The sequence below is a fragment of the Cinclus cinclus genome, chromosome 15, assembly GCF_963662255.1.
Source record: "Cinclus cinclus chromosome 15, bCinCin1.1, whole genome shotgun sequence".
In the NCBI taxonomy this organism is placed as follows: domain Eukaryota; kingdom Metazoa; phylum Chordata; class Aves; order Passeriformes; family Cinclidae; genus Cinclus; species Cinclus cinclus.
Window position 1 is genome coordinate 6,605,323 of NC_085060.1, and position 25,684 is coordinate 6,631,006.

At 39.5% G+C, this 25,684-nt stretch overlaps 1 protein-coding gene across 1 annotated transcript in view; it reads left to right on the forward strand.

Moving 5' to 3' along the window:
* Window positions 1-25,684, forward strand: part of AFF2 (ALF transcription elongation factor 2) — a 253,106-nt gene that overhangs the window by 223,010 nt on the left and 4,412 nt on the right. The window contains exons 13-22 of the mRNA XM_062503175.1: window positions 2,017-2,141; window positions 7,670-7,904; window positions 9,808-9,947; window positions 10,482-10,545; window positions 13,880-14,016; window positions 17,220-17,291; window positions 17,651-17,744; window positions 20,481-20,528; window positions 21,030-21,079; window positions 25,314-25,528. Coding sequence (XP_062359159.1) covers window positions 2,017-2,141; window positions 7,670-7,904; window positions 9,808-9,947; window positions 10,482-10,545; window positions 13,880-14,016; window positions 17,220-17,291; window positions 17,651-17,744; window positions 20,481-20,528; window positions 21,030-21,079; window positions 25,314-25,528 — 1,180 coding nt within the window. The remainder of the gene's footprint in view (window positions 1-2,016; window positions 2,142-7,669; window positions 7,905-9,807; window positions 9,948-10,481; window positions 10,546-13,879; window positions 14,017-17,219; window positions 17,292-17,650; window positions 17,745-20,480; window positions 20,529-21,029; window positions 21,080-25,313; window positions 25,529-25,684) is intronic.

Sequence of the window (25,684 nt, forward strand, 5' to 3'; positions counted from 1 at the left end):
TGTTTCTGAGCACCCTGGAGATCAGAGGCAGTGATTCCTCACTGCACCTGCAGCTGGGATGTGGGGAGGCATCACAGCACTGAGGCTTTATTGGTTTTACAAAGGACAGACATTTACAAGTGCACTACAAATTAACATCAGAAACTAGTAAAAAGTAAACCCCAGCTGACAAAATTAATAAACATTGTATTTTTTTGAGATTTTCCTACAAGCTTTTTTACTGTATTTGCTCACTTACCTATTAGTTTCCAGCGTTCTGTAATCTGCAGAAAGTGATGAGTTTGTATTAGTACAGTTTGAACCATACTCAGAAAATGTGACTTCTGTTTGGAAGGGAGGGGTTTATTGTCTGCAACACCTAAGGTGTTCTCACCACTGGTTTAAACAGGCTTCATCAAAGGCAGTGGAATGGTGCTTGTTTATGGTCCTGGTGAATTTAGTTTTTATATTGTTTTGTGGCATGAACAAATATGATTTATAGAAGTATAATTTACTTAACTAGCTGCTTTCTCTGCACAGCTACCTGAAAAAAACAAATACAGTTTGACTGAAGGCACTATATTTTATCGTGTGGGATATGACATTGCACTTCAAACTAAATGTGTTTTCAGAAAAGAAACTGAGGTTTTATATCCTAAATGAATTTTTGTTTTTCCAGCTGAAATGCTTTTACTCTGGTCTGCCTGTAAAAAGTCATCAGAGTGTGGTATTTTATACCCCAAATTTTAAAATCATTGTGAATATGTCTTCAGCTGTCTGTTTTGGTGGACTTGAAATCCTAAGTTTGAGGAGTCCAGTGGTACGAGAGAATTACAGCTAGACAAAGACAGACAATGCCAGATAGACACAGGATCTACACTCCTGCCTAAATGAGTCACTGCACTGGCTCCTTCCCTGTTAATTAAGTGAAAATAATCACATGAGTAAACTCAGCAGGTTTTTATTCGATTTATATTCAAGCTGTACACTACAGAGATGCAAGAAGGAAGGAGAAAAAAAAGAGGGATGTATAAATGTCCATAGTTATCTATGTCTAAGTATACCAGGGTGCATAGTAATTACACCAAAAATAATTCTTGCTCGATAACTTAGTGGAGTGTCTGTATCATGGAGAAGGAATCTTGACTAGGACATAGGTGTAGTATTGGCAGCTAAAGCGAGGGCTCCCAAGGAAGAAAAAAAATAAAGGGGATCACATGAAATTTGGAACCTCATCATTTCCTTAACTGACACTTTGAATCAGAAAGTAACAAAATGGAGACTCTTGCTCTGGGCTTGTGCTAACATAAGCTAGACCCGGAATCAGCCCCTTCAGTTGCAATGTGGTTGTTCACTGCTACCCAAGGGGAAAAAGCCAATTAGGATGACTCAAGGGTATACCAAGAGTTAAAACAGGATAGGGAGTGACTAATTTGTGTTTCTAAACCATGCTTTTAAAAGATTTATTTTAGCTATCTACTAGTGGGCTTGAACACTGATATGAAGGCTTCAGTGAGAGAGCAATAATCAGCTTCGCTTGTACCATCCTAGTTCAGGAACAAAAGTCATGCATCAGGGAGTCTTCCAAAGCAAATTTCAAATGAGCTATTGCTGTTAATGATTACCCCACCTCAGTCCTCTACTCCTAGTCCTGTGAGGAATACTTACTCAGAGAAGTTTTTCCATCAATTTCTATTAGGTGAATGAGTAAAAGCTGTTTACTGGAATAAGATTTAGTGCTATCAAGTCATTACATCTAAATTATTAATTAAATTCCAGTGCACTACAGAAGATAGCTTTAGCACAGGAGACATTTTGCTTCCTAATTATCTGCTATGTCACTCATTATATAACTTCATGTCATGTGTTTGGAGCACATTTAGTCCTGATTTCAGGTGACTTTGACTTCTCTTAGACCAGAGTTTAACTGCTGCTCCTAGAAAGGAAATACACTGAGATTTCATAGGTCCTCTCAATGGCCAGTGAAGTTGTGCATAAATACTGGATCTTTTATGCTCTACCATTTTTTTGTTAAAGCAGACAGAAGGCCTGGATACTTTTGTTGAAAGCAAGAAGCAGCGCCTGGAGGACCCTCCAGCTTCCTGTCTGCTCCCACCTTGTATCTCTCCAATACCAAACCACAGAATAACCAGCACTAAAGAGTAAGTGGATTTTTGACATAACATTCTTGATGGATTTCACAGTACTATTCTGTAAATACCTTTGCTGTAGAGTCAGATGGACTTTACAGCCCATCAGCATAAGTGATACAGCATCGTATTCCCATTCATGAAGAAGAGAATCCACATGGCTTTGGATGAGATTCATTCCTCCTTCTGATGGCCTGCAGGACTTCAGAATGCTGCCACAGTCCTGGTGGATTCCAGGAACTCCTTTCCGTTGAATTTCTCTCAATGTTATTTCTTGCCTCTTTTACCTTTAACCTCTGTGGACACAGAATCCTGCTAAAAGTGGAAATTATTTGATTGCCTGGAATTATTTTTTTTAAATCATTTTCATAAGAGACAGTTCCCAGTTTTATTGAACAAAATAGTGAAAATGCCTCTTTGTTTTACCTGTGTATGCAGCAATGCCAGGGGTGACCATCCCAGGTGTCTCAGACATGTGCTTTGTATCTCAGCAGACACACCATCCAATAGTTTGTGCCTTTCAGAGTGTCTTTCAGAGATGACTATAAGGTTTGAACAAATAGGTGCCACATAAATAATTATTCTGATTATAGAGTCACAAGGTTAATGTTCTGTAAATAGCCTTTTGTTACTGATTTTGCGCTTTTATGATTTTGAGATTAGGTCCTTCTTTCTGCTTTGCACTAGGATAAGCAAAGAATCAAAATCACAGTGTGCTTCTGAAAACAATTTGAGGATAATATAGCTAAATTTAGATAGAGTTCAAAAATACGCTATGAAATAGCACACTAATTTTAAAATTCTTAAAGAAAGTTGAGCATAATTTTATTTATTCTAGTGTCAATATGGAGTCACTTCAGTCTGTGAACTAGCCCCTCATTCAGCCACTGAGAAAATCAGAGTTGGAGTCTGGAAAAGAAAGATGAGTTGAATGTTACAGTAGGATCTGTAACATGTTGCACATTTGATAAACATCATGATGGGTGTTGCCTTATTTAAGTCCTTGCTAGAAATACAGTGAGCAGAGATATATTGCAGAGGGAATCAAGAATTTTTCAACCCAAACACCTCCATAATCCATTAAAAAAATCTTTCTATTCTTGTCACCATCAGGCCCTAAGGATCCACCCCCAACCTGATGTTTCTTAATTTGAGCTTGTTTTCCAGGTCATTAATTTGATTCCCCAGAGCTTTCAACCCTTTGGTATTCACTCTTAAAACATAATTGTGTCCATCAATAGTTATTTCCATGTGCTAGCTTTTTCTCTCCTCTGTCTGAAGTTTGGAAACAAAGTTTTCTGACTTCTTTTCCACTTCAGCGAGACCTGGATCACACTGCATTTGTTGTCACTAGTGTTTTCTGAGTTTACTTGAAGAAAATGAAATATGTTTTTGATTCATGTTTTCAGTTCAGGTTTTCAATCCCCAGAGACATGCAACTGAGTATAGATCAATGTATTTCCCAAAAGATCAGGGAGCTGGATGAACTATGTGAAGACAATTTCCTAGAAATTTACACATTCATTTTTAAGCAGTCAGGAGTGATTCTGCTCTTCAGAGGGTTAAGTAACTTTTTAAGGGGAGGCAGAAGAAAGTCCACTGTTCAAGGCCATGGGGGCAAATAATACTTCAGGTTATTTGCCTGAAGGTTCAAAGGTTGAAAGACAGTCTTTGCCATTTGGTCTTTTATTCCCAAAACTTCTAATTTTTCTTTTAGAGGCATTCAGGAGTCTGGAGCAATCAGCAAAAGACAGGTCACACCTATGCTTTCACAGCTCTTATTGTCTGCCTTGCTGTGGTTTAGGCACTTGAATAAATTTCTCTATAATCTTCCCCTAAATACATGGGCTCAATAAAGAAGCAAGGATGCACAATTAATCTTTAAAGGGTCACATGTCTAACAAGGGCAATTATATGCCTAATTTCTACAAGTTTCTGTGACTACATGTACAATTTGAGTTTAGAGATGTCAAATCGTCGTTTGTGAACTTAAAAGGCGTTTGCACAACCACAGAGCAGGTTTGTACTATGTAGTAATTTCATAAGCCATAATCACCTCTCTATTCCTTCCCTCACATACTCAGGGGCTGGTGCCTTTTCCAAAATCTGACCTGTCACTAAAAATATGCTGTTCAAACTATTGCCACTGTATTTTCCTTATGTCTGATACTTACAGCAAATGAAGGAATAGGTGTTTTGGTGTTTTCATAGGAATGTATTGAAACACTTTTGTGAAGCTGAATTTTTGTCAGATCAGCTGCCTGCTTTGCAGAGGATTACTTATTTATATTTAGTTCCTTGACAGAGAAATTTTAATTTAAACATTAATTGTATGTGCTGCTGAATCCCATTGATACATGAGTATTTGATTGGTAGATCCAGTCCAGACAGCTCTACTCACCAGCATTTGGCTTTTTGTAGCAACACAGGGAATTATTTGCTGATGCAAGTTGTGAGTCAGACTGGACTCATAGCAGTGAAACATGCCCACTATCTAGCAGGCATGCCAGAAATGTGTCTGAGGCAACAATTTCTGCATTTCTGTTTTTCAGAATTTCTTGTTCTCTTTTGTTTGACCTTTAGTTGAAGATACACCTCTACTTGGCAGTACGTATTAGCCAATCCCCTGGGTAGTCACAGCAGCATTCATTGGGGCTCCTTCATGGCACAGGCAGCCTTCACATCTATGACAATGACTTCAGCTCTATTTAGGTGTTGCCATATGGTCCAGGCGAATGTGGGAGTGACCTTTCCTTGTAAACCCCCTGCAGAAAGTCAGATACACCATCAATGTGCAGCATTTCATTGTGGGCCGGGGGAGTAGAGGCAAAGGAAAGCCAAGTGCATGGCTTTGTCTCACTAAGAGGACAGAGATACCACTGCATACTAAAAGGAGTGGATAAAGAAAGGGCAAAGAAAAGCAGCTTGAAACATCAGAGTAGGTGGAAGTTCTCCCTTCTTCATGCAGTGACCTCTTGTTGCCTGTTTGCTTGCTTGCTTTCTGCCCTAGAAGAAACCAGGCTGGAAAACAATGGGGAACCCTCTCCTTCTTTGATAACTGGCCTGTTTTAGACACAAAAGATTAAACCCTGCAGCCACAAGACCATCAGTTCTGCTTGTAGTTTTTCCATGCACTTTGTGTTTCTCCCTAGATTTTAAATATATTTTCGCTAACAATCACATCAGCAAATTAAACCATTGAGTCTCAGTAATTATTGCAATAAATTCATTCAAAATTAGCTATTCCTGCAATCAAAGACCAGTTTCCTAGGCCATTAACAGCCCAAAGTAAAGTGACAATCTGGTTAACTGCTGGTAACAACCTATTTCATGGACATTATTGTTAACATAAATGCTTTAGTGTAAATCTGAGGGAGGTAACGTTAAATAAATTATCATCTTAATTCCTGCAAAAATTTACAGGATTAAGTGGGCAAGGGGAAGAAAAGAAAAAAGCAACAGACAATTAAAACTGCATTTATGGGGAGGGCGGAGTTTAACATGAGCTATGTTGAAAAAATATCCTCTAGTGCCTTTTGTTGTGTGGTTAATTCTTCCAACCCACAGAGTGATTTATGTGCCAGAGTTGAGTAGCTGCACCTGTTCCTTGGTTTGCCCCATCTTATATCAGCCCAAAGATGAAGCGAGCTAGTGAAGTTATAAATAGTGAAGAGCTCCAACCTCCTCTTTGCACAGTGGCACAGAAAAGCACTTTGCTCTGTGCTCCCCCTGTGAGTGCATGTTCAGGGTTCCCTGTGCAGGGCATGTGCTTGGCAGGCAGGGGGTTTTGGTTCTGCTCCTGGGTGTTTCTGTGGGTTAACTGTGTCTTTGCTGCTGCACAGTCCAAGAACATGTGCATGCTTTGTCAGGGCAGTGCTCACCCTACTTTGGAAAACCTTTCTCTGGAAAAAGTTCAGAGTGTTGTAAGCTATATCTGTGGTAACTTGTCTGAGTTCCAAAATGCCCTTTGGGGGTCAGAAAGCAAACAGATGGAGCTCTGAGTGAGAACTCTCTGGAGGACATATTGCAGGACCACATGTGCATAAAATCAGTCTCCTTGAAGAACTGCCAGTCTATTCCAACATGGTTGTTTGCCTTTGATCTTCTTCAGACCCATGTGTTTTCCAAGAAGGACAGCATCCATCCCAGTAAGGCAATATAAATTTGAGCTTCTTTTATTTCTTCAGTCTGAAGATCTTTAATATGAGAGGGTTTCAAATAAGGTATTTTAACTCTGCTTCGGTTGAATTAAAGCAGTTATGGGTAAAGGAGCTAGAGAACATGGGGAGTTTTTTGGATTTCACTTTGTGGTTTCACAGTTTCTGTATCACCAAAGATCCCAAGGAGGGCAGTGACAAGGTGTAGATATTGATACTGCCAGTGAAACTGCAAAGAGGCCAGATGGAAATGAGAGAGAGCCCCTAAATGAGAAGTAAGGAAACCTGGGTCACCTTCTCCTCTTCCCCAGGTTACTTTGAGGCAAAGTAGATTGATAATTCGTGACACTGACTGAAAGTGGGAACAAAACATAAATTCTTGTTGACTTAATTTGTTACTGAAATTTTAGTCAATAATCATGAAAAGTAAATGATCGTGAAGTGCAATATTAGATGTCTAACAAAAGATTAAAATTCAGGTTATCTTCATTGGCTGAGCTGTGACAGTACCTGAAATAAAAATCTGTGAGTAGATTATCGTGTTCAGCAATCAGTGAGGTCTTGGGTTTGTTTTTTTTTTTTTCTGTTTTGAAGAATTTGAGTGAAGAAACATCTACCAGGTTTTGGTTGTGGTTTTTTCTGGTTTTACTGTGTATCACAGCTGCCATTGCTAGCCAGCTAACAATTTCTGTACATAAAACAGACAATAGATTATGATGTTACTTGAGCTTTCATGTCAAAACCACATTCATTTTCTGAATCACATTCAATTCATCAACCAATATTTGCTCAAGGGCTTTTGCCAGCTACAGTGTATCATTTTAATATAGTTTTGAACATTGGTTTTATTCTAGAGGTTAAATAATTATTATCTTGTTATTGTTATGGTTATCATTTTGTAGTTGTTATAAATTCTGGTTTTGGTTCATATGCTGCCATATGCTGTTTGGTTTTTTTTGCAAAGGTTGCTTATGTGAGCCCTAATCCACCTCTTAAAAAGATGCTTAATGTTATATGCATAAATAGTCATACTTGATGTCAAAGGAACTAACCCTGTGCATAAAACTTTACAGCACTTTGCTGAGTCAGAACCTCTATGACCTCTCAAATGAAGACTGACTCAAATTAGCATTTAAATTGGGTGCAATTTGTACTAATGCACTGCAAGTTGTCCTCCAAAGCAGAAGGTTTCTGCAGTCATTGAAAAGGCAGAGGCAGCTCTGTTTTCACTGCTGTCCCCTTGTGCCTTACCACAGAGGGCACAGGACTGCAAGGCAGATTCGAGGGCAGAGCTGGCTCCTCAGTGAATACAATGTAGGGCTTTGTGCTGTGGAGAATTAACCAATATTCTTGAAGTGCAACTGTTTTTTCTCTGTGTCCCAGGAGCAACAATAGCTCAGTGAAGAAGGCGACAAAGAAAAGAGAAGAGAAGCTGTTCCCTCCTCCCTTGTCCCCACTCTTGGACGATCCTGTGCACCGGCGACACAGCAGTGACAACAGCACCTTCAGCCAGGAGCCCACTGTCACAAACACCTCACAGACCAGCAGCTCTTCCTCCTCTGCTTCTAAACACAGAAAGAATGAAAATAAATCTTCTTCTAACCCCAAAGCAATCTGTGTGAGTAACTAGCCTCAGTTGACGGCGGTGAACAAGATAAAATGAAATTAGTTCGGCTTTATTCTGTTGGATTTTCTTTCATACACAGTATATATTTTTGAATGCTTAAGTAGCCCCACTCAGGGGGAGTGGATATTTGCAGAACCAGGCATAAACAGCTCTTGTAAGCTCCATTTTTAGGTCAGCATGAGGCACCTACTTGGTGTTGTCTGTAATTGCCTGAAGCACCTGGACTGTGAGCCTCAGAGAAGACCCTTTGCAGCTATCAACTACCTGCAGTTAGTCCCTTAACTCTGTAGATGCAACACTCACATTTTGAAAATAAAATTTCCAGAATATCACCTGAATAATTTTCTCAAATTCTCAGCCGGAATTAAACACTGTAGTCACACTGAATATTATGGCCTAAACTAAACAGACAATAACAATATAACAAAAAATTCATGTCTATAGTACACTCAGCACGTTAATAACATCTCTCAGGTTTGCAGGCTTACAACAGTAAGGTTTATTTACACTTAATCTTCATTAATTATGTGTAAGCTTTTAGACAAATTGTAAATAGGGGGATTTTTTCGCCCCAGAAAAAAGTCACTGTTAGGGCCATCTCCCCATCAGTGGTTCTCACAGAGACAGTTCTTTGTTGCTTGCTTTTCACCAGATTTAGGTAGGGGTTTTTTTGTCTGAAAATACGTGGAAAAGAGTCAAAACTGTATAGAAAATTCACTGAAACAATCTAAATTTTCACATAAGTTTTTTCATCTTCTTTTTGCATTAAACAGAGAAACTCCAGGGTTTTGGCCCATTTTAGAAAATCGTCCTTCCTCTAGAGTTTCAAACCCATCCTTACTTTATAGTATCAAACTGTATCTTAGTATCACTGTCAAAATTAAAAGACAAGAAGAAAATTCTGCCACAGCAAAGGCCATGCATAGTCCTATTTTTCACAGTTTACCACTTTGAGAGAGGTTGTTAGCTTGCACTGTAATAGTAAAACTCAAAAGTTGCATTGAATTGTAGGTGACAAATCACTTCACCTTATTCATTCATCTCTGTTGCTTTCTGATATCATTGTGTCACTTCAAGCTGAGCCAGTAATGCACATGCCTTCAGCTGAAATCAGTGCCAAAATGAGCTGCATATGTCAGCAAATAAACAGTGCTATGTAAACAGCAGGGCCTCTTCCTCTCATCCCAGCATCTCTATTCAGATTTATCATTAGTTAATCTATTATCTTGATACATGAAGTATTTTTTCCCCTAAAATATGTTAGACTTCTTTCCCTAGTTCATTGGTACATCTGTAATTTAGTTTATCTGGTTGGGGACCAGGCTTCCAAGTTGCAATTGCCTGATTGTAAATCTGTTATGCTTCTGGTTTTAATCATTGCAAAATCACAACTGACTTCAGCTTTCTGCTCTTCTTTTTGTAGCAAGAGTGAGGAAATTGTTCCCTGCTGAAATCCAAGCAGGCTCTTCACCCACATTAACTAACAGTTAGCTCCTAGTAATAAAGAAAAAAAGGTTACATTAGTGTGATACACCTTGAAGTAAATTGAGTTTCGATCTAGCCCTGGGCCATTAGATCTCCCCACCCTTGCTTTAACCAGTGTCTCTAGTCAGTAACACCATGGTATCCACCTAAAACTTACACCTAAAAGTGGAAATGACTTAGTTCAGGTGAGAGCTCAGAAGTGGAGTCATACTCCCTAATTAATCTATTAGTCTCATGCTTCAAAGAAGGCAAGGGTGGTTTGGTGAGGTGACATGAAGGTAGGTGGGCTGCTTTGTGCCTTAGCCTTTGGTTTGTTGTGAAGGGTTTTTGGCAGGGAGGGTGGCTGTGAGCACTTACATTGTTGGAAGGTGTTTGTTTGAACTATGAGTAACAGCCCTGTGTTCCCTAGGAGGAAGAATGTCACAGTACACCCACAGCCAACACTCTTCTTGACACCAGCCATTTAGAACCAGACATCTGGTCTGCAATGCCAAGGCTTTCCAATGGGAATTCTGAGCCCAGAAGACCCAAAATAACATTTGATGATGTGTAAGTTTTATTGACTTTCTGCTCTGTGATTGGGATTTTTGTGCAAGCAGAGGTCCCAGTGAAAGAGAATATTTTTGATTACAGTACTGGCATTGGGCACCTGTGTGGATAGTGCTACACAAAGGCACACACAGTTTTAATCTTGGCAAATGAACTGTTGTCACTGATTAATGAAGATTCTGTTGATAAATGTTTTCAGATCATGAATGTTGGTTCATGGTAATTCTTTTTTATTTTAGCTTCTCTAATGGAAACTTCTTATACTTAGTTTAAAATATTTTTCCTTTTCCTCTGTACAGCACACATTAATAAGTCCTTTGGGCAGCCAGTTTCTACCGCTACTTATTTTACATTCTGGTCACCAATCATATCTCTGCATACAGCAGCTTCAGATTGATATCAGGTTAAGATTTAAAGAGATAAGTGGGCATATATGTAAAAATTCTTCTTTAAAGCAGTGAGCACTTTTTTCAAGGCATGTTTGTCCAGCTATATGAAAGTAGAGACTTGAATTAATGGATTTTGTCTCTCTAGGCTTCACAATGCAGATTATTACATGCAGGAGGCTAAGAAGCTGAAGCATAAAGCAGATGCACTGGTAGGTTATCATAGATTTTTTTTTGTCTCTTTCCACTGTGGAAAACTCAGTGTTAAAACGTGGTCATTATTGCACAAGATCAAAAGCCTCTCAAACCAAGAGGAGCTCTGCAATTGACTAAACTGTGCTTCAGTTTGTGCTCCATAAACACACTGTGCACAAGGTAAGCTCTGAACGCCATTCCTAACGTTTAAGTATTTGCTCCCAAAAAAAAGCTACTTACAATGGCTGGTGTTTCTTCCAAGGGGGAGCAACAGTCATGCTGTTTATGAAGTATGTAAGATGGTTTTATGAAAGTTGGTGTATATTTGAAATTTGTTTTTCTATTAATTTTGAGCCTAAAACAGAAGTGTTGAAATATTCCATAGCAGAAAGGCAAATCACCCCACACCCCATTAACATGTGGTAAAACTGTTTGATATTTCTAATCTGATTGTTTAAAATCTGAAACAGTTCGTTTTCACATACTGTATTCATTTTTATTGCATGGTTTTAGGCTGATCAGGTCTCAACACACTTATTCCCAAAAAATCTGGTAGCGAGGTAGTTTCAGTGCTGGGAAAGCTTTTCTGCTTGCTTTACCCCAGGTGAAATTCCAGTAAGATTGACCTACTTTTGCTGAGTGTTTTGATTTTGGTAAAACTACATAATCCAATAGATTGTATTCTACCATAATTTGTTCTATACAAGTTATTGCTAGTTCTGAAATGTCTTTAAGAAACGTTTGCTTTGTAGAAAGGGTCTTTAGTCCTGTATGCTACATAGGGTGCAGAACAGTGGCTCATTAAGGAAGACTTAGTGGAATTTTATTCCTCTACTTAATTTAACTAAGATATCTAAAATGGAGTGTGGCCATCCGCTTTGCCCCTCAAAGAGCTAGGTGATTATTAGTCACTTCTCAACTTTATTATTTCTGGGGGTTTTGCATGTATATTGTATGATGACACATTAGAGATTTTGTGCTTAGAAATTAAAAAAAAAAAAAAAAAAACCCAACCAAAAAAAACCACCAACAAAAGCAAATGAACAAAAAAACCCAATTGCATGCTATGTTTTTAAAAAGCAAACAAGCCAAACAAAAAAGTCTCTCCCTCTGCTGTCAGTGAGCTGAAGGAGAGCTGACATTTCAAGCTGACTGCTTCAGCTCTCCAGGCTCCCTTTTGGCTTGGGGCACTGTGTGTTTTCTGTGTGAGGTGGGTTCAGGGTTTTGGCAACTGTTAGAACCATCAGCAAAGGTGACAGCCATCCCAGCGTGCCCGTTGACAGGAGGTGAGCTGTTGGCTTCCAGCCGGCTCGGCAGAGCACATCCAGCCACAGCCTGGCGTCTGCAGGCTCACACCACCTCCCACACCTGGGTAACCTTTAAACAAAGCACACGTGGTGCTGGCACAGCACCTGCTCCACACTAGCGAATATTTACAGGCTCAGGTTCCTGATGATCTCAACACGCTCTGTCAATTCACCTGCCTCTGCAGCCAGACACACTCGCGAGGTGTTGACCCTTCTGCCGTGCTCTTACCTGTGCCTGTGCCTGCAGGATCAGGGGTGATTCTCAAGCAGCACTAAGAGGAGCAGGCACAGGACATCCCGCTGCTGCCTGTCACATGCAGTTTGAAAACACGAGTGCCCCAGTGTGAGGCCATCCACTGTAATCAACTTTTTGACAGGCATAAATATCCATGAACAAAGTATCTACTTTTTCCTTCTGCAATTTAGATCTCAAGTATTTTTTCCCCACCCAATGCAGCTGCATGCAAATAATCTCCATGTAACACATTTAGTGTGCAATCCCGTAGTGTTACTTGTCCTATGGCTGCTGGTTACTTGGTGCTGACATGACAGAGCACAGGGAGCATTAAAAGATTGCAGTGTTGCAGTGGCTAGGAAGAAAACGCGAGACCTCAAAATGTGTCAGCAAATGTTAATGAGATTTGTGGCAGCAGTGTTCCTGAGCTTGTAGAGAAAATAGATTTCTGGTGAAGGGCAGGACATTTCATGTCTTATGGGAGCAGCCCTATGGAAACCTCTCCTTGTCTTGGGGTTGTAGTAAGGGATCAGCTAATTTGGGTAGGCTGCTGCAGTGGCAACTGGCTGCACCATATGGAAGAGATCTTAGAGACCTCACTGTGTTCCTGTCTGAGATGTGACAAGCTGGAATAATTCCACTTACTCCAGAAAATCGGATCCCATTTCTGGCTCAAATTCTGTGTCTCTACTAAATCTGCTTGAAGCCAGATTCTTTTTTCCATGCCACAAAAAGTCATTTTTGGAAGACTTTTTGTCTTCCAAAATGCATGGAAATTCTTTCAAAGTGAAAAAAAGGAATTTGAAGAATATGCTGCGAAGCAGCCACTGGAATCGAGAGAGAGAGCAATCAGAAACATTTCCCTTTTTCTGATCATTCAGTTAGTACCTATCAATTATACAAAGGCACAAATTATGTACATAATCAATGCACAAGAGCAGTACTTGAAATTAAACGTGGGCAGAAAGAACTAATTATGGCTTAGAAGGAGCCACAAAGACAAGTATACTGTTATCTTGTACAGATAATAAATGTTATGCTTAATATGTTGTTAGAATAGGCTTCTGTTTTGTGAATGGAAACGTGCAGATGCATCAAAAATATTTTGATAGAGACACAGATATTTTTAAATTATTTAAAGTATACTGGATCTCATATCAAATGCCACATTAATAGAATTCTTACATTCAGCTATCAAAAACTGAAAATGTTAAATACTATTATAAAGTGCGCACTATAAAAATGTCATATATAATATTCATTACACATAAAAAAAGAAATCAGTATGTCTAAGTCAGTTTAATCACAACCATTATGAGGGCTAAAACCTTTTGCAATAAAACCCTAGTAAAATGAAATATTACGCTATATTGTCTCCCTTTTTTTTTCCTGCTCTTTTACTCATAAGTGATGAGATTCTTTTTTTTTTTGACCAACGGTTAACACAGAATATGACTCCAAATGGCATGGGGTTGCTACTTAGCCCTTGCATAGAGGCATTCAAACGTAGTTCATCAGTCAAGGAGCAGTATGGATGTGCACAAACATGCTGAGTGCCCTTTCTTGCCTGTGTAAGCTCCTAATGTCAGTGGACATGCACTGACTTTCCTCTGTGGAGCATTCAGCCTCGCTCTACCCTGAAAAGATTTGGTAAAAATGTAGTCCCTGCCATAATTACTGTATGAATTCATTCTTAACTACCAGTGTAGCTTTGCTTTCATCCTAATGCTAGTGTTGCTTTGTAGAATAATCTGCCTACCTAGAAATCAAAGCTGAAGGATTTTCTTGACAGTGTCATTCCCATTTCAGCTGGAGAAGTTCGGTAAAGCAGTGAATTATGCTGATGCTGCCCTCTCCTTCATTGAGTGCGGGAACGCTATGGAGCGAGATCCATTAGAAGCTAAATCGCCATACACCATGTACTCAGAGACTGTGGAACTCATCAGGTTAATGTCCTTTCTGTGATCATTTTCATCATCTCATTTCAGTCATAATTAGAACCTGCTATGTTTTAAAAAATACCATTTCAACGTATTAATGATTTGTCCAAGGCGTCTTCATCTCAGAAGTCATCATAATTAGTTCTTGCCATTTTATTAATGTCATGGAAAATTTATAATTGATGGACACTGCTTTTATAAATTATCCCCTTTAGAGGTTATAATGTGAGTCTTATAATTTGCAATATTCATAAAATTAAAATTGAAATGTAGTGGGTGGAAGTAAAGTATAGTAATTTCACTGTTTGGCAATGACACTTGTCTTTTAAAAGGTGCAGTTTTATAATTCAAAACATTAAAGGGAGTCTATCAGGATTTCTATTACAAACCCTTGTTTTAGAGGTTTATAACTTGGCTGTTAAAAAAGAGAAAAGCTGAAATTTGGGATATAAGATCATAGCCAGAGAGGAAGCTTCTGCACATATTGTTTCAAAAACAGTGTAATTTTAATGTTAAAGGAATGTGAACCAGCTGAAATAATTTTAATACAGTTTTGTAGACTCATAGGCTAGAATATGGATGAGAGTGTCTTTACATACTAATAAAATGTCTGGTTATTATTCTAAAATCTGCTACTGCTTCCTATAGCTGTTTCATAATGTTGGCTCCATAGAAATAATAGTCTCCTGAGTAACTAAGTTTGCTTTACTTGGACAAATTATCAAAGTGAAATCAAGCCAGATTAAATTCACCTGTAAGTAGAACAACAGGAGTTTTCCTCTTAACTGATGAACCTTTGCTTTCCCTAGTGAATGCTGAGAATATTCTTCTTAACGTCAGTGTAATTACTGGCAGTTTATACAAGCGAAAGAAAAAGAGGAAAATCAAGCCCTAAATATTTGGTTTTTTTATATGTCAATGGTGGGTTTTTTTAACATGCCAGATTAGCTATTAGGGACTGCCAAGATAATGCATGTTTTACATTTTGAATAAGTAGGCATTTGCATAATAAAAAGTATCAAATCTTAAGCTCTTACTCTCAGGTAAATAATATGCCTGCTAAATATTTAAAAACATGGTTTTTACATTCTACACTTCATGAAGGGAAGAAGAAAATCTAAAGAAATCACTCAAGAAAAAAATTATATTCACTCAACACTTGATCCATGTTAAACCCTGGAGAGCAGAGGACATATAAAAGGAGCCACCTGCCTCTGCTCTGCTGTGCCTACATCATCCTGCAGTCTGACAGCATGTCCTGAACTACACAGCTGCAGCTGCATGGCAGAATAAATTGTATTTAAAGAGCTGTTCTTTAAATAAGGGGGTGCTTCTTCATAGGACCCTGCATTTATTTTTGATTTTTTTAAGAAAACCACGCAGCCTGGTTGAAATTGTTGTTCCTCAGTCTAGCAGTGTGTCCATTCAGAGTGCACAGACCAAAAAGCTTTGCTCACCCACAGCATGTGAACTACTTAAATCAGGGAATGGCAGCTCCAGGAGTGGCTCACAAAAGGGCAGGACCTGCAGGGAATCAGGTGGAGGCACAGCTGTGTCCTGGGGTGACTGGCACTCCTCAGCATCGACAGCCCTGCTGCCTTGCTGCTCCTGGCACAGTCCTGCTGCAGGCTATGGACAGGTAGATCTTGGCATGGAAGCAGCACCTGAACTGCTTCTGGAACTGCTTTAGGCTGTGGAAGAATCTGGAGAATTTGTTATAGTAGATCTTCAGTATATAGTTTAAGTCAGGTGAGATTAATTCCACCACCTACCACCAAAAGCAGAGTTTAATTCACCAAGTGTTGCATGCAGCATCTTGTAGCAGCCAGTGAGACTGACTTGTCCATTTAATTGCTCTCAGTGGTCAGACATGGACAAAAGATGATTGCTCAGATGAGCAGCAGGCTGGTACAGGCTCAGTAAAACTCCATGAGCAAAGACACAATTCCTGTGGGCTACAGTGGCTGCTGGATGTACAATGTGGCTGTGCACACAATGCTTTCTCAGGGTAGCTGCTAATATTAACTAGGTTTTCAGTGTGAGATAACAAATAGAGGGAGATTTTTCTCACTTTTACTCCTCCCTTAATCAGAAGCACGATTTTCCCCTTTTGCATTTAGCTGTGTCTGCCCTGACTATCTGCATCAGACAGCTACTTGTGAAAGCAAGTGGAGCATCAAAGAGATCAGGACTATGAGAGATCTGATTGTCAAATGTGTTTTAAGTTAATGGTAATGCTGTAATCCTAAAGTGACATAGATGTTTGCGTTTGATCCCATTCATCCAATCTGACTAGAGCCACAGTACCCAAGAGCAGGTGGGACAGGATGTGGAGGAGGCACTCCAGGTGGGGTGGTACAGCTGCAGGCTGGGGCTCGGGATGAGTGGTGGGAGCAAGGTAAGGGAGAGCAGCGCAGCTGCCTGCACTCCATTACCTCCTTGTAAATGAGAACTCATCAAGACTGCCTGGATACCTTAAAACTTTCTTACACAACGCTGAACCTTATTACTTATTCTAACACAAGTACCTGTGAAATTGCATTAGGGCTCAGAACAATGATTTTATGCAATGAATTGATTTTCAAGAGACTAATGCATAGAATGGAGTGTGCTCAGTTAAAGGAAAAAAAAGACAGAGTGACAGCGATATTCAGTCGTTGATCATCCAAATGCTGGACAGCAGCAATTAAATAGAGAGGGAAGATCAAGTACACAAGATTCATAAATTAATGAACCCAAGAATAAAAAAGCTGCGAACATGACCTTTCCTGTATGTAAAATCATTTTCCATATAAAATATATTAAAAGCTTTGAAGAAGCATTTATGAGAAGGATTTTGAAGATATTATTCAGGCACAAAGTATTATATGCAAAACCTTATTATATATTTCTTTACACTTAGTGCATATAGGACCAAGATCTTATCCTTCTGGTCAACATTCATCCCAAACGTTTGCAGGACTCAGCCTAGTTGGCTGGATATAATGTCATTAATATGCCCAAGAACAGTTCGCCTTCTTGGCCCAAAACATTGGTTGGTGATTTACTTAAGGCCTCCAGATTTTAAGCGATGCTTTCTGTTGAGTTTTGCATTGATCTCTTCATTACAGAACACTGTGACCAATAACTGTTGCAGTTAGAAAAGAATATCTGATTATTTTTGGAAACATCTTAACTCTCCGTTTCTTATCTCTCGCCTTTCTGACAAGGTATGCAATGAGACTCAAGAATTTCACAGGCTCTTCTGCCACAGAAGGGGACAAGAAATTAGCAGTTTTATGGTAAGTCCCTTTGTGACAATGCGAGAAGCATCTAAAATCTTAAGGAGGACTTCAAAAGTACTGAATTACTTAAGCAGCTTACAGAAGATCATTATTCTTGTTTTCCATTAAACTATTAAAGGATAACTAGTGGATTTCTTCAGCAGCTGACTAAACATTTATTCTTCTAATTTACACTCTTATCAAGATGGGACTTCAATGCTTTTGACCATGTCTTTTTTTCCTCCATTTGCTTATGTTTCAAAATGTAACCTTATAACAGAAACTGGAAAATATAGGTCAGCTTTTTTTTTTTTTTTTACAGTTTATACGTTTCATTAAGCAATGGAATTAACATAATCCTTTCCTAATTACTGCAGCTACCGATGCTTATCACTTCTCTACTTGAGAATGTTTAAACTAAAGAAGGACCATGCTATGAAGTACTCCAGATCTCTGATGGAATATTTTAAGGTAATCTTTTTTCTGTTTAATTTATTGGTATGAAATGAAATTCATACCAGCACTGAGAGCTCTCACACGTATAACTGCATGACTTACAAGTCCCACATTTAACCTCTCCCCTGGGAAATGCAGGTAGGATGGCAGCCAGGGAATGGGGACAGAAGTGATTTGGGGGCTATTTGGGATAGTCACTTGATTCAAAGGACCATACTCAGTAATTGTTTAAAAATAACATTATTCTCAACACCATGTAATGTTTATGCAAGTTTCTGATTCTTTCAAGGTTTCAATGTGCAAGTGATTATGAACTGACCCCCAGTGAACCACAATAAAGCAATTATTTTGGCTGTAGTTAGATAAGTTTAGATTTTAGATTCAGTGAGATTTCCTGAAGCTTATTGCAGTTTCAGAGATTTCTCCTTTTATTCATGTGGAACTTCAAATTGCCTTATCTACATCCTGAAAGTTTGCCTTTACCTTAAATTGAGTGGAGATCCGATGGGTCATGACTTGGGGATGTTTTGTTTTACCTTGTCAAATGCTGTTTACCCAGTGTAAGAATGACAAATCCTCACTGTTCCTAAATTAAGAGATAAACAGAATCTTTCTTCAGCTCTGAGGTTTTGATATTTATATTTCACTGGTTAATGCTGTTTGAAGCATACATTAATTCTTTTACTTTATTGCTATATATTAATCTATAATTATTTAATTATACTGGCTTATCAGCCCATCAGTCTTTTATTTGTTGGAGTTTTCAGCCTCTGTGATTTTTTTCCAGGCTTTGACATATTGGTAATGCAAACCAGTAAAAACCTGTAACACTGCAGTTTTCATGTTTTCATGTAAATGGTGATAAAATGGTCCTGCTGTAAAACTCCATTACTGTCGTGGTAGCAGCCATAGTCCTGACTACCCATGTGTCCTCTATGTGTGTCTCTGTGCAGCTTCAGTAATGTTAGTCCTAATCTTGTGCTTAAATGGAGGCTCTCTTGTACCATTAGGAGTGCCTCTCTTGTGTTCATGGAGTTTTCAGTCAGAGGATTTGCACAACAAATTAAATTTGAACTACACACATTTGTAGCCTCAGCATTTTCATGAAATGTATTCCAGCTACTTCAGATTTTATCCAGCATGAATGTAGATTGTATCTTAAAAAAAAAAAATAAAAAGGAATTTTTAGACAAATAAACCTTTTCTGCACTAAGTAATGATTTCTTAAAAAAAAAATAAAAAGGCAGGAACAAGGGGAGATTCTCTTGCCTTAAAGCCACTTTATTTTCTCTAGCTGAGCAAGGAGATAAAATGAAGAATGTATTTACTACTTCCAGCATAAGAAAATGTCTTTTAATGTAAATTAAAATAAGAGAAAACAGTAAAAATGCAGTAAAATAGACGAATCAGGAATGCTAGGCATAGGCATCCAGTTGAAGCTAAGTGTTTCAGTTAGTTACAGTGTGCATGCTATGCACACTGTAACTCATTTTCTAGAAGCAGTGTTTGAGTGTATACAGATTATATGTTCAGGTTATTTCTGTAATAAAGGCACAGGAGGAGAAAAGAAAAGAATGGGAGCTATTAACTATGTATTAGTTTTGTATTGCTGCACCATGTTCTCTGTGTTCACTAGCAAAGATCTGTAATACAAATGAAACAGATTAACTGTTTGAATAGAGTTGTTACTCAAACTTTTACGCAATTTTAACTGCAAAAAGCAGTCCACTGTTTACAGCAGAGCTGGGCAGGAATTTTTCAGCTAAATTATTCTTTATATTTTCCTCAAAATGCCACTTCGTCCAAATTGAAACCATCTGTGGACAGAACTGGTTCTGATTAATTTCCAGTTAAAAGCTTAAAATGACACTTTTGACATTTCAAAACAGAAAATAGCCATTTAATCATGAAAGAAATTTTGAAATTCAGAGGCAAGTTGGAGTAAAATACCACTAAAGTGATAATTTTTTAAAATTGAAATCCAGCCTTTTATGATTAGAAAAAGTGACATCCTGTGATGTATTTCCTCTGAAAGTTTGAGGAAGATTTTCACATTTTTGAAAATATGTTGTCAGTAGTCATTGAAATATTTTTGCTAAATATTTTTATTATCAAATAACTGCTTCTAGACAATTGGGCTCTAGTCTTAATCTTGACAGAGTATTATTTATCTCCAGGTACTTTTGGGAACAATCCCCAGACAGGAGAAATTAACAATAAATGATTCTTCTCCATTTCTGAAGACTTTCCTGGGCAATTTAGGATCTCCCTTTTTTCTCACATATGCTCCAAATGCTCTGTGCTGTGAAACACCCCAAGTCATGCTCACATCCTCTGTGACAAGCAGTGGCTGCTGTGCAGAAATGCCCAGACCAGGCCACTGCCATAGTTTGGACAATGTTTTCTGCTTTGCTAAGAAATGCTGGGCTGTGAGCTGTGGTTTAGAAGTCAAGGGTACTGTCCGTGCTCCACTGAATCTCTGTGCCTCCCATGCAAAATAGCGATTACAGTAACCAGATGAGTGTTGAAATAATGTTGGTAATACTTGCAGAGAATTTGTAAAACTTGATTGAATTTTCACTGCGCATGTTGACTTCTCAGCAAAGGAGATGAATGATTGTTTTCAAAGGGCACACACAGATAGCCTCAGCCCTGATACTGCCACTTTGTATGGGAACTAAGATACCACTCAGTCTGAGCAAGACTGGAAAAAACTGGGCTTTATTGTTGCTCGGCAATCTTTTTGTACAGGGTTTTACAAGGTGCTACACAGACGTGAAAGGCAGAATGAGTAAGCAGGTAAGGAAAGTCAATTTGTGCAACTAAAATATATAAAAACAGAGGCATTCAAGCAGATCCTTACTAAAAAATGTATTTATACTGCTGTCTGCATCCCAGGCCACCTTCCCTAAGCAACTTGGGAGGGATCAATTTCATTAAAGAACCAAGCCAAATTATTTTTGTTTCTTGTAAAAATATTGAAGGTCCCTCTAAACATAAGCAGTCATTTGCACTCTGAAGAACTTATTTCATAGAATAAGTTTGAGTGGTAATCAAACCACTTCTTTGTGACCTACATCTGCTTTTACTGGAATTTATTCCCTCTTTCATCAAATTATTTTCAAGCTACTTGTTGGAACCCACCAATCATCTGCCAGCCACTTAATTATGGGACCAATGTGCAGAGCTTTTCTGCTCCATGCACTGTAGCTCTTGCTAAAGGGGGAATGTTGAGCCTTGTGTCATCAGTATTCATGTACTTGCATCACCTTTATTTACATTTTGGTTTTATACTTACAGAACTCTTCAAAAGCCTCACAGGCCCCCTCACCTTGGGGCGGCAATGGAAAGTGAGTATTTTCTGCTGAGTACTTCTGTCTGGGGACAAAAGGAGGGAAGGTGTTTTTGCACCTCTAAAGGCAAAAAGACAGGTCATGGGATCAGTGTTTTGGGAGCTGCAGGTGTATTTCAAAAACATATCATGTAAAAACAGTTCTTCTGGGTTACAGAATTGATCATACAGCTGCCTTGGGCTTGTGGGGGTGAGGGGCTCCCACTGGACTAAGTCAGGTCCCCCTGTGAGCCATCCAGTGTGCATAGGAAGAAAGAGCTGAATCACACCTTTGTACAAAGCCCCCTTAAGTCTAAAATCAGACACAGTGGGTCTCTGCTGAATTCTTTGACGGTTTACTTCTCAAGCCAGATGAAAGCCATAAAAATATCAGTTAATTAGCTGGCAAGTACCATGTCACTTTAGGAAGCCAAAGTAAAGTTAACCTTCATTGCAATGATTTTTCAATGATTCATTCAGCAATGAAAGACCAATGAATATTTCATTGATATACGGTAAGTGCTGTTTAATAAAACTGAAGGTATAATAGTGGTGAAAATGCGAAGGCACTTAGTCAGCCAATTATCAGTGGCTTCATATTAACGTTAAAACACCCTCACCTTAGATATGAAGTCAGGGTAATACAGTTATGATCTTCTGTTCAGTGGAGGTGCATTGCTGCTGCATCCTTGCCTTTATCTTGCAATGGCTGTTGCCAGCTGACACACATTTCTCCTGCTTCTTTGTCCTGGTCACACATCCAGATACAAGTAAAACAAAGGTGAAGGACTTCACCCTTTTTCCATCTTTATTTGAGTAGGCTCAATTCTAGGTGAAAATTATTATCGTTAATGGTCTCTTTCTGGTGGTTCAGAAGAAGAAATTACTTTTAGACACACCAAGGAAACAAAGAAGGAGGGGTTGAAGTTTAGCACACAAAGAACTGAAGCTTTTAAACAGCCTTTGTTCTCAATCAGTGCAAAAACAAAAATTCCAATGTTTTGCTTAAAGTATTGATAATTCAAAAGATAATTCAAAATATTTTAGGGTATAGATACATATATATACACATCCCAAATACTCAAAGTTATTTTGAATATGTATGTACAGAGCTAATAAAGTATAGATTGTAACACAAACTAAAGTGATGAAATAAGAAATCACTTTAAATAAAAACTGAAAAGATAATTTTAACACTGGAAAAGCAACTACTAAATTAAATTATTTATTATGTGCCAGTTTTTCCAGACATTTAAGTGTCAGTGCAACCTTGTATTGTAATAAAAATACTTAAATGTTAACTTAAAGATTTAGTGATCATATAGACCACTGGAGAATAACATCTCTTTTGTAGAAGGGGCTTGTACATAAACATTTCATGAAGCAGAAGTTACCCTTTTATTCCTGTCCTGTTATAGACCCCTATGAAGTGTGTGCTCTGCAGGTGATGACATCTCCCTTGCCATTTAAAGGAGCTATTAGGTGTCCAGGATTGAGAATAAGTGTGTTTTGACTGGAGGAGAAAATTCTTGTCTGGCCACAAAGTATGCAGCAGAAACCCAGCCTTCAGGTCAGCATCACTTCTAACATAACACCCAGCTGATCAGTCTCTTCCCACTAACTTTGGAGATCAGGCAAGAAAGCTCTGAAAGTGCACATCTCTTGTCTTTTATTCAGAGCAGGAAGCACTTAACGTGTGAGAGTAACTGAGTGACAAGGCCTTGTTATAACAGCATTATTATGACACTTGTGACCCAACACACAAAGACCACAGTCCACACTCAGGTCTTGTGTCCCCTCTGTGCAGGGTCTTAGAAGAAAACAGCTCTCCAGCTGGCTCAGAGGTGCCATCTATCTCAGGTGGCTCCCAGTGGCTCCAAGGTTTGTCACAGGCCTGGTGCTGCCATTGGCAGCTTGTGCTCTGCCTTCCCCAGAGCTACTTGCTCTACAGTTTTCTCTTAATTCCCTGCAAATTTGTGTCAGACAGGAAGAGAATTCACACACCACAGAAAAAAAGACCAAACATCACCCAGCATATGGCATCACTGGATATGGAGCAGCAGCCTGGTGCAGGATGGGGGGACAGTGGGGTAATCTCAAATAATTTTTTTTCCAAAGCAAAGCTTGTCCATTACCATGGAGTGTAGTCTAGTCAGGATCTCAGGTACATGAAAAATCACAGCTTGACTTACTGGAATTTCTGCCTACTCATTTGAGAGGGATGTGAACCTCTGCAAAGTTGGCCTGGGTTCCATCCTGGCAATGAAACAAATTTTCCCTGGTTTCATTACAGAAATGTTTCCCACCTCTAGCAACAGAAAGCACAAAATGCAGAGATTTAGTAGACTCACCACAGTAATAATGGCTGTGCACAACAGGGTAAATCCAATGAACAATGTGTTTTATTTGGCAGAAGTGCGTCAGCTGGTTGGAAGTGGCTCTAACAAAATACTCTTGGTCTCCTCAGATACTTATCATCTTTAACTGCTCCCAGACCTAATCTAGTATAGTTCAGCTCTTCTGTGCAATAAAGACACTGTGGCAAGTCAGGTAACCAGGATGTTTTGAGACTTAAAAATAGTGTTTGCGCATTAGGACATGCTTAAACTCTAAGCCATAAGCTGCGTAAAAAGCTACAAGCTGCCAAATCAATGTGATCTCCAGCTCTGGAAGAAGAATGTATCACAGGAGCCTGTTGTTGAGCTCAGGTAATAGCAGGGCACTGCTGGAAAATCTGCAGCAAAAGCTGTTGCCAGTCCACGGCTGTGCTGTTGTGTCAGTCTGTCCTGCAGCACCTGCAAGGTGTCAGCGGATCTGCTCTCCTGCAGGGCCACTGACAGTGGCCTTTAAAGCCAAGAGGCCAAGCCCCTCTGTCCTGGGCTTTGGAACCAGCTCAGTGACTGAGCTTGATGCTTTTGCATAGCATGAGGCATCTACAGCTGCATGTCCAGGCAGGTGTTGCAACATCCTTGTCTGGAGAGTTTTGGTCTCTTTGCTTCATGCAGAGAGTGCCAGGAATGTATTGGTCCTGCATCTCAAGTGTATTCTACATTAAATAGAATGCTTCTGTTTAGGCAAATGCTTCCAAATGGGTGAATGAAATTACATCCAGCTGGGGCTGGTCACCAGTGATGCTCCCCAGGGCTTGATACTGTTTCTTATCTTCACTGATGATCCAGAGCCCCTTTGATATTGAAGGGGATTGAGGGCACCCTCAGTTTGTGGATGACACTAAATTGGGCCTGAGCATGGATCTGCTGAAGGGTGGCTCTTTTTACTTCTCCCAAGTAACAAGAGATGAGACCAGAGGAAATAACCTCAAGTTGTGCCAGGGGCAGTTTAGATTGGAGATTAGGAATAATTTCTTCACCAAAAGGGTTTGTCAAACACTGGAATAGACTGCCCAGGGACCTGGTTGAATTGCCTTCCCTGGAGGCATTTTAAAGTTTCTTGGTGTAGACATGGCATGTGGGGACGTGTCCTACTGGAGGACTTGATAGTTCTGGATTAACTGTTCAACTTTTCAAAGAGAATAGCTGTTCTGTGAGCATTCAGCACTACACAGCTCTAAACAAGAGCGTGCTGTGCTGACCGCTGCACTGCCTGCAGCCAGCAGGTGATTCCTAATTGATGGTGTTAGAATTAAAGAAAAATCTATATTAGAACATTAGTGCCTCACAATGTAGGTAACTTAAAACACTGTGCTGTGCAGAACTGTGTGGATGAACTGTAGGCAATTAGAACAAATCTCCATAGCCTTAAAGAATCCTATGGAGATATTCATAATCCTACAGTACCCTCAGGTCCTAATACAGCTCTGTAGGGTGCTTTTAAGACTTGCTCTTTACTTGCTATGGTGACTGTTTTGGAGCAAACTGTCATTGTGGTTTCCAGAAAATACTTTGATAATAAGCTAATATTGCATATTGAGTCTTTTCTAACTGCCATTGCAGCTTCTGGCACCAGGTAGAAAAATCATTACAGCTATGAGATGCTTCTTTCTCTGAAATATTGCTCTATTTTTATGATAGATTTTTTTTTTAATAACAGCTTCATTTAAAAGGGAGAATTAAATCCTTTTTTATTTTCAGTCATTCCCAGTTTATAAGCTGTCCTTTCTCATAAAGTCAGGAGGTACCACTGCACACTCTCCCCTGATTGGGGTGCAGAGTTAACTTTTCAAGTGCATCTAGGATGGCAGTGAAGTGGGGGGTGTGAGGGGGTCTCACTCTCTCTCTCCCTCCCTCTTGCAGGAGCACAGAAACCCCCTCGCCCATGTCCCTGAGCCCATCCCCCGTCAGCTCTGCTGGAAGCAGCACGGGCACGGCCAGCTCATCCTCAGTGGGGACCATCACCATCCCCCAGCGCATCCACCACATGGCTGCCAGCCACGTCAACATCACCAACAATGTCCTGCGCAGCTACGAGCACTGGGACATGGCTGACAAGCTGACCAAGGAGAACAAAGGTGCCACCCTCTCTGCTTTTCTGTGTCCCCTCTGGCTCCCCAGCTTTAGCTTTCTCTGTGTTGTCTGGATTTGGACCCAGAACCACCGCATCTAAGATCACAACTGTGACAGCTTGAGCAAACAGACCAAATCTGCTTGCTGGTCGCTGTAGCCAA